General features: G+C 41.3%; 1 protein-coding gene across 8 annotated transcripts in view; it reads right to left on the bottom strand.

Moving 5' to 3' along the window:
• LOC146983502 (voltage-gated potassium channel KCNC1-like) overlaps positions 1-20,256 on the bottom strand; it is a 76,392-nt gene extending 56,136 nt beyond the window's left edge. For 7 of the 8 annotated variants that reach the window (XM_085785090.1, XM_085785091.1, XM_085785087.1 and 4 more), the window contains exon 1: positions 19,572-20,199. In XM_085785090.1, coding sequence (XP_085641216.1) covers positions 19,572-20,114 — 543 coding nt within the window. In that variant the 5' untranslated portion in view covers positions 20,115-20,199. Of the gene's footprint in view, positions 1-19,571 lie in introns of all 8 variants that reach the window. The other variant, XM_085785089.1, reaches the window with a different exon arrangement.
• Between the last annotated feature and the right edge of the window lie 456 nt (positions 20,257-20,712).

Genomic DNA, 20,712 nt, shown 5'->3' with positions numbered 1-20,712 from the left:
TCACAGAAAATCTGTGGCAGGGAAAATTGAATGTAATATGAATTTAGTGACATAAATAATAAAATAAACACATTAATGGAAAATAAGGTCAAAATTGTCCTGATGTTTCTAAGTTAACGGATAACATCACTGATCAAGTCATCAATTGGCCAGTATGTTGTAGTAGTAGTAGTAGTAGTAGTTTTTATTTATTTAAACTTGGTGTCTTGCACCATAGGTGCCCAGCCCTCATGGGCTTATAAGACACACTAAAAACAAAACAAAACATAAAACACCGGCACACACAGGAGGACAAGGAATACATGCTTGTGTACATATTTTTCTACAGTACAATACATACCCACACATGCGCATACATACACACACGCATGCATGCATGCATGCTCGCACGCACGCATGCATGCTTGTTGTACTACAAGAGAACTACTACAAGATATTTGTTTCATGATTTTGCCATGATAAGTCGAGGCGAGACACTACAGGCAAAAACACTGTTTTTTCATGCACTGATAAATTTTGAGATTTTGGGCTATTTTTCTTCCTTATAATGTATTCTTTCAGAAAAGTCAAAAGAAATGGTAGAAAATCCACAATAAGGTAGGTAAAAGTTTAAAAGTTAGCAGCTACTGTGACATACTGTGCTGTGCCTGTTGTCTGACCCATGTCATGTCAGGTGTCATTGTAAAGCTCTCTCTCTCCTGAACAATGACGTAGGCTCCAAAAATTGTAATTTCCTCCGTATCCGTAACCAATCGTAAAAGTATGATTTACATTAACAATCTATGGAATTTTACAGTACAAGTCTGTAAAGGCCGTTTTCTCAAAATGAGTTTTCCCTCAGACTCTGAGCTAGAAATCTCCACTTCAGCAGCACTTACAGACACCAAACCTTCCAGTTTTATTCCTGTCTATATTCTGAAGGTTTTTACAGAGGGGATTGTTGATGTATCATTCAAAGCCTGATTTATACAATGTTTTATTCCTAAAAACAAGGAGATTTTTTTTTTTTTTTAGGGCTGGTGACAGTATTTTCTCAGTGATAAAAAGAGATATCCAAAATCCCCTCTGTAAAAACTTCTGACTCTTATAGGTCAACAAAATAAAACAAGAATTTTGAATGTAGCTTTATCCATTGTTCAGATTTCGGTTCTGGAAATGTATGCAAATTTCATTAGATATTACCTCATTTACATATTTAAACATACAATTTGGCAAAACTTGTAATACAAAAAATATTTGTCTTAATGTAAGTGATAAACTTGGTACGTTTCATGGTGATATCTGTTAGTTAAAATTTTTACCCTATACACCTGTAGTGTCCCCGCTCAGCTGCACTCTGAAGCTGAGACCACCAACCTTGCTTGTGTCATTTCATCCTGTTAAAGGAGCAAAAGCTTGATATATTTTTCCAAGACACACATGCTAACTCTGGAGGAACGGCTAGGGGAGTAGCAATTCTATTTAAGAAAAGCATCCCATTCATTGAGTTTGCAACAACAGTGGGTCCTCAAAAAAGATTTCTAATTGTGGCAGGCTATCTTTTCTCTAAACTGGTGGCTCTGGTAAACATTTATGTTTTAGATTGCCTCTTTCAGCCCAACAATATTCCACCTTCAGGTCTGACAGTCTGCCCGAGTTGTCCAGATGCCTCTTTGCTTCCTTTCTCTTCAAACACCAGTTTAACCCCACTCTCCTTATGCCTCAAGACTATCTCCCTCATCTCCAGCTGTATACAGCCCATCTGCCCCACACCCCTTCATCACAGCAGCCTCCAGGCCAGTCCAGACCCTTCACCATTTCACCCTATCAGACCCCCACAGTCTCCGTAAAAACTGGGAACAAGAAAAAGGATCATGTGTAACGGAGGGTCCGCGTGCACTCACTCACCCATAAAACACGTGCAAACCCAACTGCCAAGCGGACACTGACCTCTTGGCACAACGGTTTGCATCGTCGCCCACTGTGCGGGAGACCAGGGTTCGAACCCCAACTGGGGCAGTCCGTACGGAAACACAACGCAGAGGGCCAGATAACATCGGCTACACATGGAAACGATTCAACCTCTGGGGACCAATATTGTAATGTATGTAACTTAAAAAGCTATTTATCAAATGGATGTAGAGATATTTCAGTGTGGACAACAACTGAAGTTTCCATCCTGAGAATCTCACCACAAGGAAAAATTGCAAACTTATTGAAGTCATTGTTAACTCATTCTGTGTAGCCAAACACTATTCAAATTCAATGAAACTAAATTCTAGTATAAATATTTTAATGCCTTTTTAGCCATGATCAGATTTTTTTTTGTTCTATATGATAAGAGTGTAATAGGTACATTCAATCTAAAGTAGGGAAAGGGGGATATTATGTTAAGAAGTACGGCTATATTGATTTTAAAAGGTCATTCCACCTCCACTTCCTTAATGGTTATATCATACACACACATTGACGTTGATAGGTTTTCAATGCAGTCAGTTCTTGGAAAAATTCAATAGGTCCCCAATAAAATGTGTGTTTCTTGAGAAATTCTAATATTTAAAGGAGCTATAGAATAGAATAGAAAAATACTATATTCATGGAGGGAAATTCAAGTTGTCCAGCAGCTTACAAGAACACGTGACAAAATAGACAAAAACACACACACAGAGCAATAAATAACCTAAAATTATATCATGAAAGTAAATGTAATGTAATGTAAGACATTCATGGCAATAGAACATCACTCACCAAAAGGTCACAGAGACTAAGGAATCATGTTCTTTTGAAATACTGACAACAAAGTACAGCCAGAATATTCACATTTAAAAATGTTATTTGCGGGACGGCATTTAGCTCACTTGGTAGAGCTGCCACCCCATGTTGAGGCTACAGTCCTCACTGCAGGCGGCCCTGGTTCGAATCCCGCATCGGGCAGCCCTTTCCTGCAAGTCATTCCCCCTCTCTACCTCCCATTTCCTGTCTCTCTCTCCACAATTTAAATCACTAAAATCACTAATCACTAACACTAAGGAACTTTTCAACCTTCATATAATATTTTCCTAACTTTTGTGATGGTACATGGACTTACAACAGGTTGAATGACACTTCTGTCATGGCCTGAGGGGGTCTGTATCATTATGGTCTGTATCGCCTTCACTGGCACTAAGCAAGGGGGCAGTTGTCGGTCTGAGAAGTGAAGCTCACTTCCGCGTTCAAAAAACTGCAATCCCCTCGGCTGTCGCTGGGGGCTGGCTCCAGAAGGGAGCAACTCCAATTGAGCCCCATGTTAAAGCAGATATCAGTGGAATGTTTTTGTTAATATAAGTCCTAAATAGTCCTATTTTCCGTCAGCAATCACTTACATGAAGTATTTCAGCCTAAACACGAGTCTCTCCGTCACTCTGCTCTGCTGTAACCCGAGGAGAAAATTTTCCTTGTGGGATACAAGTGTTATCCAATGAGGGGAGAGAACGGCATGAAGGGCTGTGTGTGCAGCCAAGGGATGCGCGTGAATGTGGTGACGTAGCACGAGGACCAATTGATGCCTGACAAGGGCGGGGGCTGCTAACTCATGGTGCGTTCAAGGAAACTCGTACTTTGTGTTTTTCCTTCCTGTGAAGTCATACCAGTTCGATCTGGTACGAGTTCACGGGTCGGAAGTTACGAGTGGCCGTTATAGGGAACTTTCACAGACAACAGGACGGTAAAAACACGAGCTACGGGTTACCTGGAACGCTACCAAGTCGTAGTTGTGACTTGAAGCTGTAACTTACGGTTTCAAAAGCCTGCCTTGAACACAGCATTAGCCGAAACGGCCGTGCCACTGATATCTGCTTTAAAATAGCCGATTTTACAGCTTAAAAAAACATATTTACAGCCTGGTACATTTTATTTTTTTGGTCTCAACCGATAGTTTCTACCCCCGCACACACTCTGAGGGGGGTGAATTTTTTTAAAACTCTACCGTTTTACTATTATTAGGTTTAAAGTTCTGGCCAATTAGGGCGCAGAACCGTTGAGTGACAGGTCCGGAGACCACTACTACGAGGCCAGTGGGCGGGCTCTCGGCCGGCCAACGGCCGCACCGCTCCAAATATGGCAAGTCAAATCCAACATGGCGCGGTTCAAACCCCCGTAGTAGCGGCACAAAACAGACTCCCCCAAACCAATGGGTGACGTCACGGGTGCTACGTCCATTCTTTTTACAGTCTATGGCACTAAGCAGCTTTGAGGAGCATGGCAGGAACCCGGCTCTCGCTTAAGTTTCACTTTCACTTTCACGAGTCGACGAGGAGGGAGCAGCAATGCGGCACCTTTCCATCGGATTGTGTATGTGTGTTGACTAAGAAATGATCCGCTGGAAACAGAAACTTAGTTTGGACGTCTTCTGTTAATTTCCATGCACCGGGACATCAGGATGTTTATGGCGCTACGCGCTAGTACTCATGGGAAATGGAGTCTTCCTTCAGGCAAAACACTACCGCTTCGGGCCACTGGCGCCGCCAAACTCAACCAAAACTGAAAGTTCATAACATCATAACATCTGACCCCGACATCGACTGAGGAAAAACTCCCAAGAAAAAACCTTTAAAGGCAGATTGTTTAGAAAACATGGAATAACATGGAATAAGGGATAAACGGGGATTGTTTAGTCAAGGAAGAACTGATGGAGGCAGCTTCTGGTGGTGCAGAGGGGATGGAGCTCTCTGTCTTGGACTCATGACAGACTTTAACAGATTAAGTACTGCTTTAAGATAAAAAAAAACACAATAAAACATAGGAAATAAATAGACTGCCCACCCCAAGTAAAATATCTGTGCACATAAAATCAACAACCTACGTAGCGTGAAAAACCAAAGAAAAGAAGTGGGTTTTAAAATCAGACAGTCTAATGTCTAGACTGTCTAATGTGCAGCGGTAGTTCATTCCATAATTTTGGAGCTGCAACGGAAAACGCGCTGTCCCCTCTGAGCTTCAGCCTAGTTTTGGGAGCAGCTGGTCAGCTGACCTGAGGGATCGACCGGGTGTGTAGGGGTGCAGAAGCTCAGAGAGGTACGATGGGGCAAGACCATTTAGAGATTTAAAAACAAATAAAGGGATTTTAAAATGAATTCTAAAATGGACGAGTAGTGGAGTGAAGCTAAAATCAGTGAAATGTGCTCAAATTTTCTTGTGCCAGTTAAAAGAAGGCAATAAAAAGTCCAAAAAATAAACTTAAAAAAGCAGCCTGCAAATCATGTTTAGCTATGTTTTGATTTTATGTTTTGGCCTGTTGCCAATCACAGAGCCAGTCTCGTTTCAGCCTCCAGGTTGCCAGTTAGGCTACAGCTACAGCTGGGAGATAAAACCATCTCCCCTTGAGATGGCGATAAAAATTTTGATCGATTTTGATTATTAATATGGTCATATTTCCTTGATATCACACGGCAGAAATAAGCAGCCTACCGTCTGATACACCACCTCCTGTCCTGAGCATATATAGTTAGTTTGAGCTGCAGCAGCTAAAGGGAAGAATTACAAAGTGAAAGTTGGAAAAGAGGGAGGCAATGTGGTGAAATGGAGCCGATGGTAAATGAAGTAATGGTGAATGTGTGGAGTGGTTCATGAAATAAGATCGAACATACTGTATTACATCTTTACTTAGAGACTGTGTGAGTGGTAATATATAGCCACAAAGCTGGAGCAGGGCAGAGGTTAGCTTGTGGCTATCTGAAAAACCACAGCAACAGTTTTGTCCACAGTCTTACATACAGCTCCTTTAATTCCTGTTTGATGTTTGTATGTTGTGATGTCATAATACTTAACAAACATAGTCATGTAAATGAAGTAGCAAATACGATTCCAAATCTGAGAACTGTCAAATTCAGATTCAGAGAGTTCTGCAGCAATATTAATAGCATCAAAATAAATGATCAATATAGTGCAGATTTTCAGTATAATTTTTTACATTTCCTTGTTCTGCTTATTTGAGAAAAATGAGCTCTTGTTGTACCAGCAGACACTATCTGAGCATGACAAAATTCAAAGTATGTTTTCATTTATTTCATGCTGGGACGTTCCATATACAGTATGTCAATACATCGTCAACATGAGTGAAGCATTGCAGCATTAACTATTGAAATCTGAGTTTATTTACAACTAAGTTCATATCCTGTTGAGAGAACATGTGTAATGACTAAGTACCAGATCAATAAAAGTAGTAGTGAACATGAATACCTATGCATTGGAATGCGTCATCTTCAGCAGGTTCCCAGCTCTACAGTATAACGTCCAGAGAGGTTGTTTTTTTTTTTTTTTTACAGTAAGTGTGTGTGTATCATCTACCTGCTCCTTTTCGGACACTGCTTTTTTGTTTGTATTCTTTTTTTGTTTTTAAATTTTATTTTTTATGTTCAAAATAAATAAATTCATTCATTCAAAATGCCATAGTGAAAGAAGACTATATTTAGAGGGGAATAAAGGAGTAGGGCAGAGGTCTCACGAGCTACCAGTAGCTCCCACCCCCTTTTCCCAGTAGCTCGCCAAAGGATTAATAATGAATCATACATAAATTTGAACATTTGATCCAGGATTGTCCCTGCCTATGGTGCCACCTTGGTTGAAGTGTGTATGTGCATGTATCATCAGAACAGATTCATATTTACAGTAATAGAGGAGGGACAATACCTGAAAGTAATAATTTCAGTTATCAGTATGGTAGAAGCTAAAAACATACTATTTCCATGAAGAGTGGGAAACACAGTTTTGTTTTACTGTGTGAGTATGTCTCTGTTTGGCACATTCAAGGCCATGTGCAGTGTAAAAGCTATATGATTATGTCCCCTCCCATGCTCTGGTACAGCTCATTTCCCCTTAGGAGTAATTGTCTGAAAATCCTAAAATTACATTAACTACATTCAACTTACACTGCTTCTTATTAAAGAAAAGTCAAACTTCTCTATCTGGATAACACATTTAAAATTCAGTGCAAAGACAGAGGACCCCCCTGTCTCTGATTTTACTTTACCTAACCCTCTACATTAACCTCCTGAGTCCTGTATTATGGACAGTAATGATAAAAGTATGTTAAAACTCATAAAGTAAAAGTAAAAGTAGAAAAACGTAATAATTAATTAAATCTATGACAGCGCAGAAAGTTTCAGTACCAAACCTTATGTATACTAATGTGACCGATGTTGTTCTGTGACCACGGGCGACGATGCTAACCGTTTCGCTAAGAGGTCAATGAGCACTTGGCAAGTGGGTTAGCACATCTACACAGCCAACAACTACAAACTGATAGCAAGTGAAAGGTTTGGGAGTTATCCAGTGTCAAGGAAAGCTCCACCTCATCATAGTGAGAAAACATTCTGCCCTGTTAATTTCAATAAGCTGATTTAATTTTCAAAAAAAGGTAGCATTGGAGATTCTGGAAAAACGGTTCTATCAGGCCACATTTTGAAAATACACATGTAAAAAGTCCCAGCCCCTTTCCTCGGACTTCTCTCTGAAGCCACGCCTTCACCTTTACGAGGACGTTGGTGAAGACTCTGATCATGCACGTGAGAAGAGGGACAGAGGGAGAGAGACTAGACATGAAGGCATCTGATTGGCCTTTTCGGAGTGAAAAGCATGGATTGGTCAGAGTTTTGTCAGTCCTGCAGCTGCCACAGAGGTCTGATCATTTTCAGCCCTTTTTCTGATGTAGTGACTACTCTCCAGATAGAAGGACCATTTCACCCAGTATAACAAAACGTGTTTCTCAACAGGATTACCAACCATAACTTTAAGTGGAATTGCAATCTGTATAGACGTGCTTTTGGAGCGCTCTCTCTTTCAGAATGCTGCTGTAACCACTGTGGGAAGAGTGACGTTGACGAGCGTCGCGCTGTTCCACAAGTTGAACAGATTTCAACTCTGAGCGCTGTGAGCACCGAACTATAGGATCCATAGGATCCAAATGGAAAGCGCTAAAAGTGGACACGGCCCCTAACTCAGCATTTTAGCAGCGCTATCAGACAATGCCAGCTTTGCCAACAAATATCAGCAAAACAAGGGCTTTCAAATTTAAATAGTGTTGTGAGGTTGATTCAGCACTTCTTCACCTCCAGCTACGCTTCTGTGTCACTTCTTAGTGCCAGTGACCCACATCAACACTGGAGAGCACCTCAAGGGAACAAAAGGCACATGTAAAGCATTTCATTTTCCATTGGACATCTCTGTTAGCTGAACCTTCACCCCATATCAGCTCTATCAGCAGTGGACAGCTCAGTGGCTCAGTAGAATATTCATCCAGGATCCTCCTCCGGTATCGAACCGAATAAAGATCTTGGATAAGATCAGAATAAACAGCCCTTCCATTTCTCCCCAAAGCACTAACTGTCCCCTATGCAAATAATGTTTATATGTTTTGCCCCTCATAGCTAAGTGTCCACTTCAGTTTACCCAAAATGTTCCCATCAAAAGTTACATAACAACACCTGCACTCACACACTTTATAGATGAGGTCGCCAGAATGGGGAGGGGAGGGGGAATTTGTGTGAGATAGATAGATAGATAGATAGATAGATAGATAGATAGATAGATAGATAGATAGATAGATAGATAGATAGATAGATAGATAGATAGATAGATAGATAGATAGATAGATAGATAGATAGATAGATAGATAGAGTTAAAGGGTTAACTTAAAGCAGAAGTAAGCAATATTTTTGTGTTAATATAAGTCTTAAATAGTTCTATCTTCCAACGGCCTGGAACGTTACAAAGTCGTAAGTCGTGCCTGCCTGGAACGCAGCATTAGCCAAAACGACCGGATTGCTTACTTCTGCTTTAAACCAACACTATAGTAATTATTCAACCTTCATATAATATTTTCAGAACTTTTGTGACGGTACATTGACTGACAACAGGTTGAATGACACCTCTGTCATGGCCTGAGGGTCTGTATCATTATGGTCCGTATCGCCTTCACTGGCACTAAGCAGCTTCCAGGTGGATGGTAAATGGTAAATGGTAAATGGACTTGCACTTATATAGCGCTTTTCTAGTCTCTTGGACCACTCAAAGCGCTTTACAATGTAATGGTCGCATTCACCCTTTCACACACATTCATACACCCGATGGACACATCGGGGGGCAAGTGTGGGTTCAGTGTCTTGCCCAATGACACTTCGACATGTCGACACTAGAGGAGCCTGGAATCGAACCACCGACCTTCCAGTTAGTGGACGACCCGCTCTACCTCCTAAGCCACAGCCGCCCATAGGTAGGAACCAGAGGTGGGAATTGTGAAGTCATCAAGTCATCTCCATGCCATGTATTTGTTCTGTTCATGCACTAAACCAGCAGAGTCCAATCAGCACAGCTCTTCAGCTAATTAGTGAATGTAGCTGGTTCAGTGACTGAGCAGAACAAATACATGGCATGGAGATGACTTGATGACTCCACAATGGGCTCTATGCACAGTTCCACTACTTCCTGAACTTAATGCTGCTCCTTTGTTTCCTGTCTTACATGATTGGACAAACTGATTAATCCAGGTGTGTCTACACAGATGGAGCCCCATTAGCTGTCGCCTTGGCGACCACTAATCTTCCTGGGGTCCATAGGGTACATAAAGTACAATATAACATCAATGATACACCCAGACATCAATACATTCCAATCATAACTACACTTCACTTATAATAAACACTTATAATAAAAACAACAATAACAACAACAATACACATGTACACACACACGTCAATATACATGCATACTATCACAATATATCAAAAACACCATGATTAATACACTATAGTAATAATATACCCTACATTTGTAATATATTTTCAGTCACTACTATCATAATAATCCTAATAACAAATAAATTCCCAGTCATATGGTCAGCTGCATTAGGTGAACCTTGAGTTGTTTTTTAAAAGTTAATTCATCAGGATGTTTACGACGCTACACGCTGGTGCTCATGGGAAATGGGGTCTTCCTTCAGGCAAAACACTACTGCTTTGGTTCCACAGGTGCCGCCAAACTCAACCAAAACTGAAAGTTCTGAAGTATTGCTTTAATCACTAATCACTAGCCAAGCCTACAAATACCTGCTCAACCCCTTCTTCCTCCATTTGCCTCATATTTCTCAACCCACCCTCCCTTCTTCCCCTAATCGAAGCACCTTCTAACTACATCCTTCTCTCAGATCATCCTCACTCTTATCCCTCCCTCCATCCCTCTCTATTTAGCGCATCCCCTTCCAGGTCTCCTCAGGTACCACCTGGGGGGCAAGAATCCAGCTTTGATGGAACCACGCCACTTCTTTTAACATAGATTTACGCTTTCATTTTTTTCAGGTGTATGTCCAAGGTTAACATGCTCCGACATAATCAACACAATGTTTTCTTTGTATGATTAAATATTAATATTCCAAAACAACACAAAATGTGTGTTTCTGTCCCAACAGTATTACATAAGCAGAAAACGGTATGCCTAAAAAACAAAGAGCAAACGCAGCATGGGATATGAAGGACTTGGTGGATTAGTTCAATAAAGGACACCAGAGCAAAGGATTTGGACCCTGCTGTGTGACTGATGGATGATGGAGTCTAGAGCAATTGTGTGATCAGGTTTCATCATCAATTCTTTTTAAGTGGGCCTTTCTGTGTCTTGATACCTTTCAGGTCTATACATATTGACATGAGTATCGAGCCTATAAACTGCCTTTGTGTTGATTTGTATGGGTTGACTTAAGCTATTTTGAATGATCAACAGTGGCTGTGAGATTAGCATTGGTAAAGTTGCTGCTAGTTGACAGGTGAAGATGACAGAGAAGTTGTCTGCTTCTCAAAGTGTAGCCTAGTTTAGTTTAGTTTATTTAGTTTATTGAAACAGGACAGTCTACATTACCATTAGTCAAGTGAAAAAAAACAATGAAAAGATGGTTGTACCAGATTTAGCCCTCGGGCTAATTTCCATCTGTAGTCCAGACACTCACAATACCTAGGGAGGTTTTGTTCATTTTGTTGTTAACAATATTAAAAGCTGTTGGCGACACTGTGAAGTTTTGGGAAAATGGTTTCAAAAAGGTGTATCTGAATTAGGGGTGGGTATTGCCAAGGACCTCACGGTACGATACGCATCACGATACTTGAGTCACGATACGATACGATATTGCGATATCCAAATTTTGCGATATATCGCGATATATTGCGATATTCTACGATATTCTACATAGTTCACTGAAAAATGTAAAAGGCATTATGCATCTTAAAATCCGAGTTGTATGTACATCAGACGATAGTGATAATTTATGGGACAAACTGAGTCAAAACAATGTAATTCAAATTATCCATGCCATTTTATACAAGTGCAAGTTACAACAACATATTTGCATGTACAACACACTGTCTGAGGCAGCAGTACAGTGACACCTCGCGGAGCAGAGGTGCGGAAGTCGTACTGGATTTACGTCTGAAACATGATTTATTATTTGAAAAAAAATATGTTTTTTTGAATTTTTTTTTTTTGGGGGGAAAAAAAATTTGATATTTAAATATTGAATATCGATATCGTATCGCGGTATAAAGTATCACGATATATTGCCATATCGATATTTTTGCCCACCCCTAATCTGAATCGTGTGATGTTCTGCTTTCCGAGGGTCCTTGAATGGTGCCTCTATGACAAGAAGGGACCGTATAGGGTGTGTGTAATCTCGTGGTACGAGAACAGACGTTAAACCGAGCGTAGCATCGATGCTAAACCGAACGTAGCATCGACTGAAATCCAAGATGGCGCAGTTCAAATGCCCGTAGTAGAGGCACAAAAAGAGACTCCCCCAAACCAATGGGTGACGTCACAGGTGCTACGTCTATTCTTTTTACAGTCTATGGTTTTACAAAACATCAACAACATATTAGCTATAACTTCCGAACCATTTATGATAAAGACGAGCTGTAAAAAAGCATCTGAATCGCGGGATTCTCTGCTTTCCGAGGGTCCTTGAATGTTACCTCTACAATAACGGATCCTCTCCTCTAGCGCTGCTGCTGCAGCTCAGCTGAAAATGAAACGTTTTATTCGCCACAAAAACATAAAATTAAGTAATTTCCATTTTGTTTTCTTAAAATATTTATTCACCACGATGTAGTAGGGAGTTCAAAGTACCAGAATGACACAAAATATCAAAATCGTGGAAATAGTAGCCTACTTTTCCACCTATTTTGGCTATTTGCCACAATAGAATGCCAGCGACTGCCGACGGGTTTTCCCAGGCCGCCACACATTTGTCTTTGAAGACGTTTCACCTCTCATCCAAGAAGCTTCATCAGTTCATGCTCGCATCTGACATCTGACGTCCCAGCCTGGTTTGATGGGAGCATGAACTGACAAAGCCTCTTGGATGAGAGGTGAAACGTCTTCTAAGACAAATAACCAAGTCCAGTTGCGTTCGATTTAAATTTCCTTGAGATAATGATGAGGTTGACGGTCTATAAATGCAGCCAGTATGGTAGAAGGAGATCAGCTGCATTTCTGATCTCCCTCACACAGACACACACACACTGCAAAGCAAGCCACAGCAGATCATTCTGCAGTAATCTTCTACATGTGAGGGTATATATCCAGACTGCAGATGCAGATGCAGTTTTCTATGCTCAATTACTTGCTTTTGCTTGCATTTAGCCAGTGCGTGTTTGAGTCCGTAGTGTAGTGTAGGCTATACATGTGCTTCTTGTTATGACCCACTGTGAAGTAAGAGGACAGTGGCGATAACTTGGAGGTTAATGCTTCATTCCTTGACATGTCATCAAATACAGTATGGACTTGCAAGCTCTATTCTTGCATTAACCCTTCTCCCTCTCTCTCTTTCTTGCTCTTTTTTTCCTGCAATGGGGAGCACAGAGAAAGAAAGCTCTGTCGCAGCATTATCCATAGAGGGGGAAGGGGGACCCTGGTGGATATAATGCCTATAGCGCAACAAAACCACCAGAGAGGGAGGGGGAGAGAGAGAGAGAGAGAGCCCTGCTAAAGATTTTCAAAACAGGATGACATTGAAAAATGTCAGCAGAAAACAAGATAACAAGAGAGATTTTGAGAGCAGCTGAAGTATGTGTCATGTAGTGACGTGTGTTCATCCGGTACTAGTAGACCTATATGTGGTTAGCACTTTGGTTATCAAGGCTTTGCTGCAGAGGTATTTAGATCCCGCAGTGACATCATGATCTAGTGTCACGCTCCATAGTAAAGGTTGTTAACGGTGACCTGCTCATTGACTAGTTCTGCAGGCTAAGTCATTACTTATTTGAAATGGTTCATAAACAGGGTCAATTCACACCCACTGACCACCTTTCTCAACTTTTTTCCAAAATTAAGTATGAGGATCATATCTGCGTGCTCAAAACAAAGCTAGTTACTAGTGCTGTCAATCGATTGAAATATTTAATCACGATTAATCTCATTAACGCATTTTTATATTCTAAATGTCCCTTGAATTATCATTTTAATACTCTTATCAACATGGAAAAGTGGATAGGCTTGCTTTGTGCAAATGTTTTTTATTGAAAACAACAAGCGTTAATCTTGCGATAAAAACATTGATGCCGTTAAAATTGATTTGCGTTAACGCATTTATAAGGCAATATTTTTGACAGCACTACTAGTTAGCTACACTATGCTAATAGTGTAGCTAATTTACAAATGGCTGATGCTTTTTAATATTATTAATATTAAAAGCATATTTTATTATTATTCTACAATACATAGAATATAAAAGTGGAATTAATGGAGTCAATCATTAATTCAAACAGTAAATTTGTCCAAGTTTGCATTTGTACCATGACCACTCATTGTTGGCAGAAGCTGGACAATTAAGTAAGTAAGCAAATTTAATTTACAGTAGCCTATATAGCACTTTTCATAGATAAAATCACAAAGTGCTTTACAACAAGGATAAAATGCAATAAAATACAGTACAGAGATCACAAAATATACATAACAGCACAACATTCATCCACTGGTACCTACTGTATTTTGTCCATGTAGGATATTTGATTGTAGCAAACAAGTAGGGGTGGACAAGTGGATGTCACAATAACTATGATATTCAAAAGAACAAAATATTGATTTTGTTATCAATACGTAATAATAACAGTGGTGGCATCTTGGGCACAGTGAATCTTTTATTTTCACTACAGATTGTCCTCTCTCCATCTCCCTACATTTATATCCAAAAAAGATTAGTCTAAAATTAGCTTTAATTCTTTAAACCTCCAAGCATCTCCCATCTCTTTTAACGTTTTTCATTTTGATTGTTAGTTGTTTCCTATTTATGAGTGAGGATATCCTAAGACAACCACCCTGTTTACTTTCTGATATAAACAAATGACTGTACATAAGCCCATACTGCCCACACTGATGTAGATTGTCACTATAAATGACACCTTTATTAATCCTTGTCAATTAAAAACTAAGATTTGTTGCAGATAAGTACCCTTTGTGTATGTTTTACCCACAACTGCATCACCATTAAATGCTGACACCTATTATTAAACACTTTCATATTCACCAAAAGTAACAGTATGAATTTTAACTGTACATACTGCCACTTCTTCAAATGCGTCAAAGCTTTGTGGATTTTTTCTTGAATTTAATCATCTTGTTTATACAAGTGGTCATTATTAATGTAAAATGATGCTATAAGGACGGAAATTAGTTCATTTTCTGCCAGCCAAATGATGCTACCTGCAGAACCACAACTGTTATACTCCAGCTGACAACCCAACCCAAATATACAACCAATCCTCTGAAAATGAGGTCAAATGACTATAACAGTGCCACAACCGAATTGTGTGGCAGCACAGTGTGTATAAGTGCAGAGGTTTCTATGTGCATGTTTTGCCATCGGTTCTTGTGTTTCTCTCCTTAAAGGACTGGGAATTGCTTATGCACCCTATACCACTTGAAGTGAAAGGGAGAGAAAGTAGGAACGTGTGTAGAGCGGTTTTGCTTACAAAGGAACACCATTCAGCTGAGACGTCCGCCTGACTGAGGCAAGCTGAGATGTACAACCTGATCGATAAATCAATAGGAGCATCTCAGCCAAGCTCATCAGAAAAGAGTGGTATCGGGTACAAAAACCAAAGGGGTGCTAAAGTCACCCCCGTCCTGTTTTCCTTTTATTTTTCTCCCCCTTCCTACTCTGGATTCATTCCCCCACTCTACCCTCCAAACTAAAAAAAAAAAACATCCACTCACTCCCTCCCCTTTCTGTGTCTCTATTCCTCCTCTGCCGCAGACTAGAGCGCAGTCAGCTTCTACGGGGACTGCAGTGTTACGCTATAGCACAGAGTTGGGGGGATGGGGGTGGATGGAGTGAGAGAGGATGTGGGGGGACGAATAGCGATAATAAGCAATCCAGTACTTAGCTCTGAAATTGAGGTAATAAAGCAGCACGGGCTCTTAGTTGTGATGACAGGGAGAAAGGTAAATTGAATGTGTGATCTTGTGTAGCTGAAACACCAAGCTGGAAAACAAAAGAGAATTGCTGCTACTGCACTGACGGTCCCCTTCCCTTCTCTTCCATCCCTTCCAACCTATCATTATGTCACAGCACTGCATTGGCACCAAAACAATTGACTGCAACATTTTCAATGTCACCTCAGCTGTCACACTGATGCCCCAGCACCTGCACCCTGACACTACCTTGGTGTTCAATTTATCTTTTGTTTTTTGTTTAAAAACTGCACAAGGTGAGATCTTCTTAACATCCATCTTCACTCATTCAATTCAGCTGCAGCACAGAAGAGTATCCAAAATACTGCTTATATGCTTTTTTTCTTTATTCTTACTATTTCTTTATGTCTGAGACCATGTAGAAACAACCAAAATCCCTATAACCATAATATTTTACCCATACATAATAAATATGTGTGCAAAAACACATTCAAGGCCTATAGCTTGCTAAGTCAGTTATGGTTCCTCACTCTTATTATTTCTTCCTGCAGACTTTTTTCCTTGGTAGGGCATATAGGATTAAATTAATGTACAATACACACAAAACCAACAGAATATCCCACAGTCTGTTGCTGAGTTACGAGGATGCTCCACATGTTGTACTCACTATCACATGTTTCCATGTTCACCTGACCCATTTCTATTATATTTTTTTAATTGTTTATCTCATGGTTGGCCAACACACCAATATCACCAGACTGTCCAGAACTAGATACTGGTTAATTATATAGTTGCTACCCTGGAATATGTTCACTAACAATGCTCTTTTTTAATACTACGCCAATGGGTTCAAAATTTTCTTTCCTATGTAAAAATCATTTATACAAGGCAACTACAGCAAGCTAAAGGTAAGAGAAAGATCATCATTATAGTTAATTTAAAAAAAACAAATGTAACGATATGATTCTGTCACAGTGCAAAAACTGCAGTTACATCCATAAGTGCATTATGCTACACAATAAGTCACATTTTATTGTATTAATGACAAGTACTTATGCAATAAACATGCTGCAAAGTGAATGAATCCATGATGAATTTTTAAAAAAGATTTCATTCATACATGCCATTCACACAGGCTTTTCAAGGTTTGTCACTTCAGCCAAATGAACTGGAAAAGGAAACAACCATATTTCAGTGTCCTCCTATACAACCTCTCACACATACTGTACACAGAGGACAGCACAGAGATGTTGCCAACACAGAGAACCAGCTCTGTCAAAACATGTAGAGAAGCTATATTTTCAAAATCCCCATCCACAGCAATTGGTTTTACCCAAGTACAGCTAACATAATGCTAAAACCCTTTGTGTGTAGCCTACTGTATAGACTTCAGCATCAATTAGCCACATACAGCAAACCAGCAATCAGCCAAACTGGATAGGTGCAATAGGTCACAATGTAGAAACAATATTAAAGAATGACACTGCAGGACTCCTGCTGTCTGTTACTTGGTCTAGTCTCTTATGCTTCTTGTGTAGACAAGGGCTGGTGTGCTAAAAATTCACTAAAAGGTGCAGCCTGTCCATGCGTGCTGTCTCCTGGGCTAACACACTTTAGCTTATGTGGCTATATCTGGAATTCATCATCTCTGGGCAGCAAGGAACCCTAACCCTTTCACATGGCTGTGTCTTTTATATTTGTTTGTAGAATATTCATGTCTCTGCTTCTAGACAAAATCAATCAGTTTGTTTGAAATGTGCATTCACAAGTCACAATGGTGTGTGTGTGTGTGTATGTGTGTGTGTGCCGATTAAGTGTCTCAGGTCCAAATGGTGAAATTTACTTTAAATGCATTCAGACAGCTATATGTAGACACGGGATGACTGAGTCAATATGCTGCCTACTGTGTACCACAGTCAACAGAAAGTACACCTCGACACACAATGATCCAGGTCAGCACTAGCTGTCTAAAAATGGCCAGAGATTGTTAGACAATTAAGCAGAAGAAGCAAGGGGGGGAGAATGAGGACTAACCATGCAGGGAGAGAGCATAGAAGAAAAATGGATTTACATGTAAAATGAGCGAAAGGAGGGGAAAGGAAGAATAAAGATAAACATGAGAAGGAAGGTGGGAAACATGGAGAAACTGAACTGGAATTATAAGGAGGAAATTGAAATTCTGATAATCACATTTATTCTTTGAGCAGTAATGATTACTATCCACACAAAAGGAAATCAACGTGATGATATTGTGAGGGTTTTGGTTTTTTCTGACAGAGCCGTGATTTTGGACATTTCAGTTCAATCTCTTCCTGGCTTCAATCGTAATATTTTTCAATGTCCAGCTCAAAAGCTTAAAATAATTTCTGTCTCTACAATATTGGTAAACTATATTGTGGTTAGTTAAGATTAAGAGAAGGTGGAGTATCAAACTGATCAAATACACAATCCAACAACTCCAAAACGCTCTGGTGGACAAGTTGTGACCTGCACATTCACCGATGCAAAACCGCTGACGCTTGTTTCTGTCTGGGGCAGTTTTTCGGGAAGCAACAAAACAACTCTGTCTTGTAACGTTGTGTTATTATCTCATAGCGTGGTGAATGTGCAGGTCACAACTTGTCCACCAGAGCGTTTTGGAGTTGTTGGATTGTGTATTTGATGAGTTTGATGAGGGAAACCAAGAAATCCCATTAGCCTCCGTAGCGTAGCTCTGAGCAGCTCGCGGCTCTGCTCCGCCGTTCTAAAAATAGCTTGCACCGACAAATAAAGGTAACAAACCTACTGCTATGACTATAGCGATTATGGCAATGGGCCAATTTGCCAAAAGGTTGAACTATCCCTTTAAGTCAAGATCAACACACATCGGTTTCATGTCAGCATTCTCTTTTACATGCTTGCAACACTGGCACAAACACACACACACACTCTGATCAACTGACTGTCATTGAAAGCACTGCAAGAAAGAGTGTGGAGGAGATCCATAGACTCATAGAACATCTCTTCTTATTTTTCTGGGTGTACTGTAGCAAGAAAACTTTATGACGACCAAACAGGGCAGTGAAGGCACCGTCCATGTGTGTTTGTGTGTGAGAAGGAGAAAGAGAGAATGAAAGACAGAAATGGAGAGAGAGAGAGAGATCAACTGTTTCTATGTGCTGCCCCCAGCTGACTCTTGCAGGTGGCACACAGTTTTGTTTATTTTTAACAGCTGTAAAAATGTAAATGTCATCCTGCTGTGGCCAGCCTCACTCTGAGGAAGACTGACATCAGTTGGACGGGCAATTTCACAGGATGAAATGTTTTTCGTCCTCATGTTCAACATGAGATAACATGCGACATTCATGACGACAGAAAGGTGCAATCCTCATTTAAGCGCTACGGATGTGCCATAAATCAGTGTAGAGGATTTCTACTTGGTCTATCATTGATATTTAGATTGACTGGTGCCGTGCTCCAACATAATCTGAAAGTGTGGTGAAGTGAGACTGCTTCTTAGTGGATTTTTATTTATTTCATCTGTTGCAGGAACCTGGAAAATCAACACAGGACCATTTATTTAGATTTTCATCCAAATGATCCTGCATTCATTTACCATTCTGACTTAGTAGCACTGTATCAAATAGGGGCTGATCTAGGAGAACAGATTCAAGTAGCCTATTGCGTTGTACTGGAGAGGTAGAGAGAGTGAGAGGAAGGAGGGAGGGAGGGAGGATGAGCTGATGCACACTGACAAAAATGACCCGATGACCATGACCAAATCTTCATCCAACAACAACAGTGGGAAACGTTTAAAAGAAGGAACACGGCAGAGAGGAGAGAGTGGTGTGAGATGTGGGAGTTAAGACTATATACTTTCTGTATGAAACAACTGCTGTGGTGCTGCTGCTGCTGCTAACCTTCAACTTCTCCAGAGTGAATATCAGGACGCGCAACAACGCGCAGTGGCCAGCAGCAGAGCAGACTACTAAACGCAGCAGCGGCGCAGGCAGGTAAATAACGGTGGGGGGTGGGGTGGGGTGGGGAGGGGGGCTGTGCAGCTAAATTAGGCTACAGAAAAGTTCTAATGAAAACTGCAGAGAGTTATAGGTAGATGGGCTATTTCTACATTTCACTTGGAACACCATGAATTAGACCATTAGGCTACACCTGTCCGGGCAACTCACTCGAGCGTATTTGGAGGAGTAGGGATCCTCGAACAGCGCCCACATCTTGGGCTGCACCCCCTCCCACCATGTCGCTCTGCGGCCGTCCTCCTGCATGCACAGCCGCTTCAGGTCGCCGTCCGCTCCGCCGGTGAGCGCCGGATCATCCTCAGGTGCGTCCGGCTCCGGGGTCTCGAAGCTGTCCAGAGCTTCCTCCGCGTCGCGATGCTGCCGGTAGTTCATCCAGCAGCACGCCTCCACGTCCGTCTCGTCGATGCCCCAGAAGGCGAGCTCCTCCTCGAAGAGCGGCCCGCAGACATCGTTGGGGCAGTGCAGCTTACCGGTGCGGTAGTAGTTGAGGATGAACGCGAAGGTGGCCGGATGGCGGTCGAAAAAGAACTCGTCGGACTTGGGGTCGTAGTCGAAGTTGCTGTAGGCGTCGGGCTCGGTCAGCCAAGACAAACGCGTCCCAGGCAGCGTTTTGAGGGTGCTCCGGTAGGTCTCGTGTCGGATCCCGCCGCAGTTGATTACGATCTTCTCGCTATCTGACGCCGAGCAAGTCATGGCTGCGCTGGAGCATTCTTCGGTCGGTGCGCCCGATTGACACTTATACACTGATGCGGCTATACAGCACTTTTCCACCCACCGCCGGACCGGTCCCCCCCTGCTTTGTACTGGTAACCGTCCTGGTGAGGAGTCACAGGACCAACTGAGATGAGAGGAGGAGAGGAGGAGAAGGAGGGGTCTGCCTTGTGTGCGTGGTGAGGGAGAGAGGGAGAGAGAGAGAGAGAGAAAGAGAGAGATGGGGGGAAGAGAGTGTGCAAGTGTGCCTATGACAGAGACAGAGACTATGTTGAATGCGGATTTTACTAATCAATAGATTTGCCCGCTAAATAACTGACTGCCTGATTGACTGAGGGACTGAATCAACATCAGGCAGCTGGATACCGACGTTATGAAGGTGAAAAACTGTCGTCTCTGCTCAGCAGATCCATTTTCATTTCGCTCTTTTAGATCTCTGCTATTTCTGATTCTGCTGCATCCTCAACTGCAAAGAGGATTTATGGAACCGAGAGGCACAGAGAGAGAGAGACTGGAGCCTTTTTTTCCCCTTTCCTTTTTTCCTTTTCTTTCTTTTTTTCTGCTAATGCTCAGTACAGAG

The sequence above is a fragment of the Trachurus japonicus genome, chromosome 8, assembly GCF_045865225.1.
Source record: "Trachurus japonicus isolate A0001 chromosome 8, Traja_1.0".
Lineage (NCBI taxonomy): Eukaryota > Metazoa > Chordata > Actinopteri > Carangiformes > Carangidae > Trachurus > Trachurus japonicus.
This window is presented reverse-complemented; position numbering and strand designations above follow the sequence as displayed.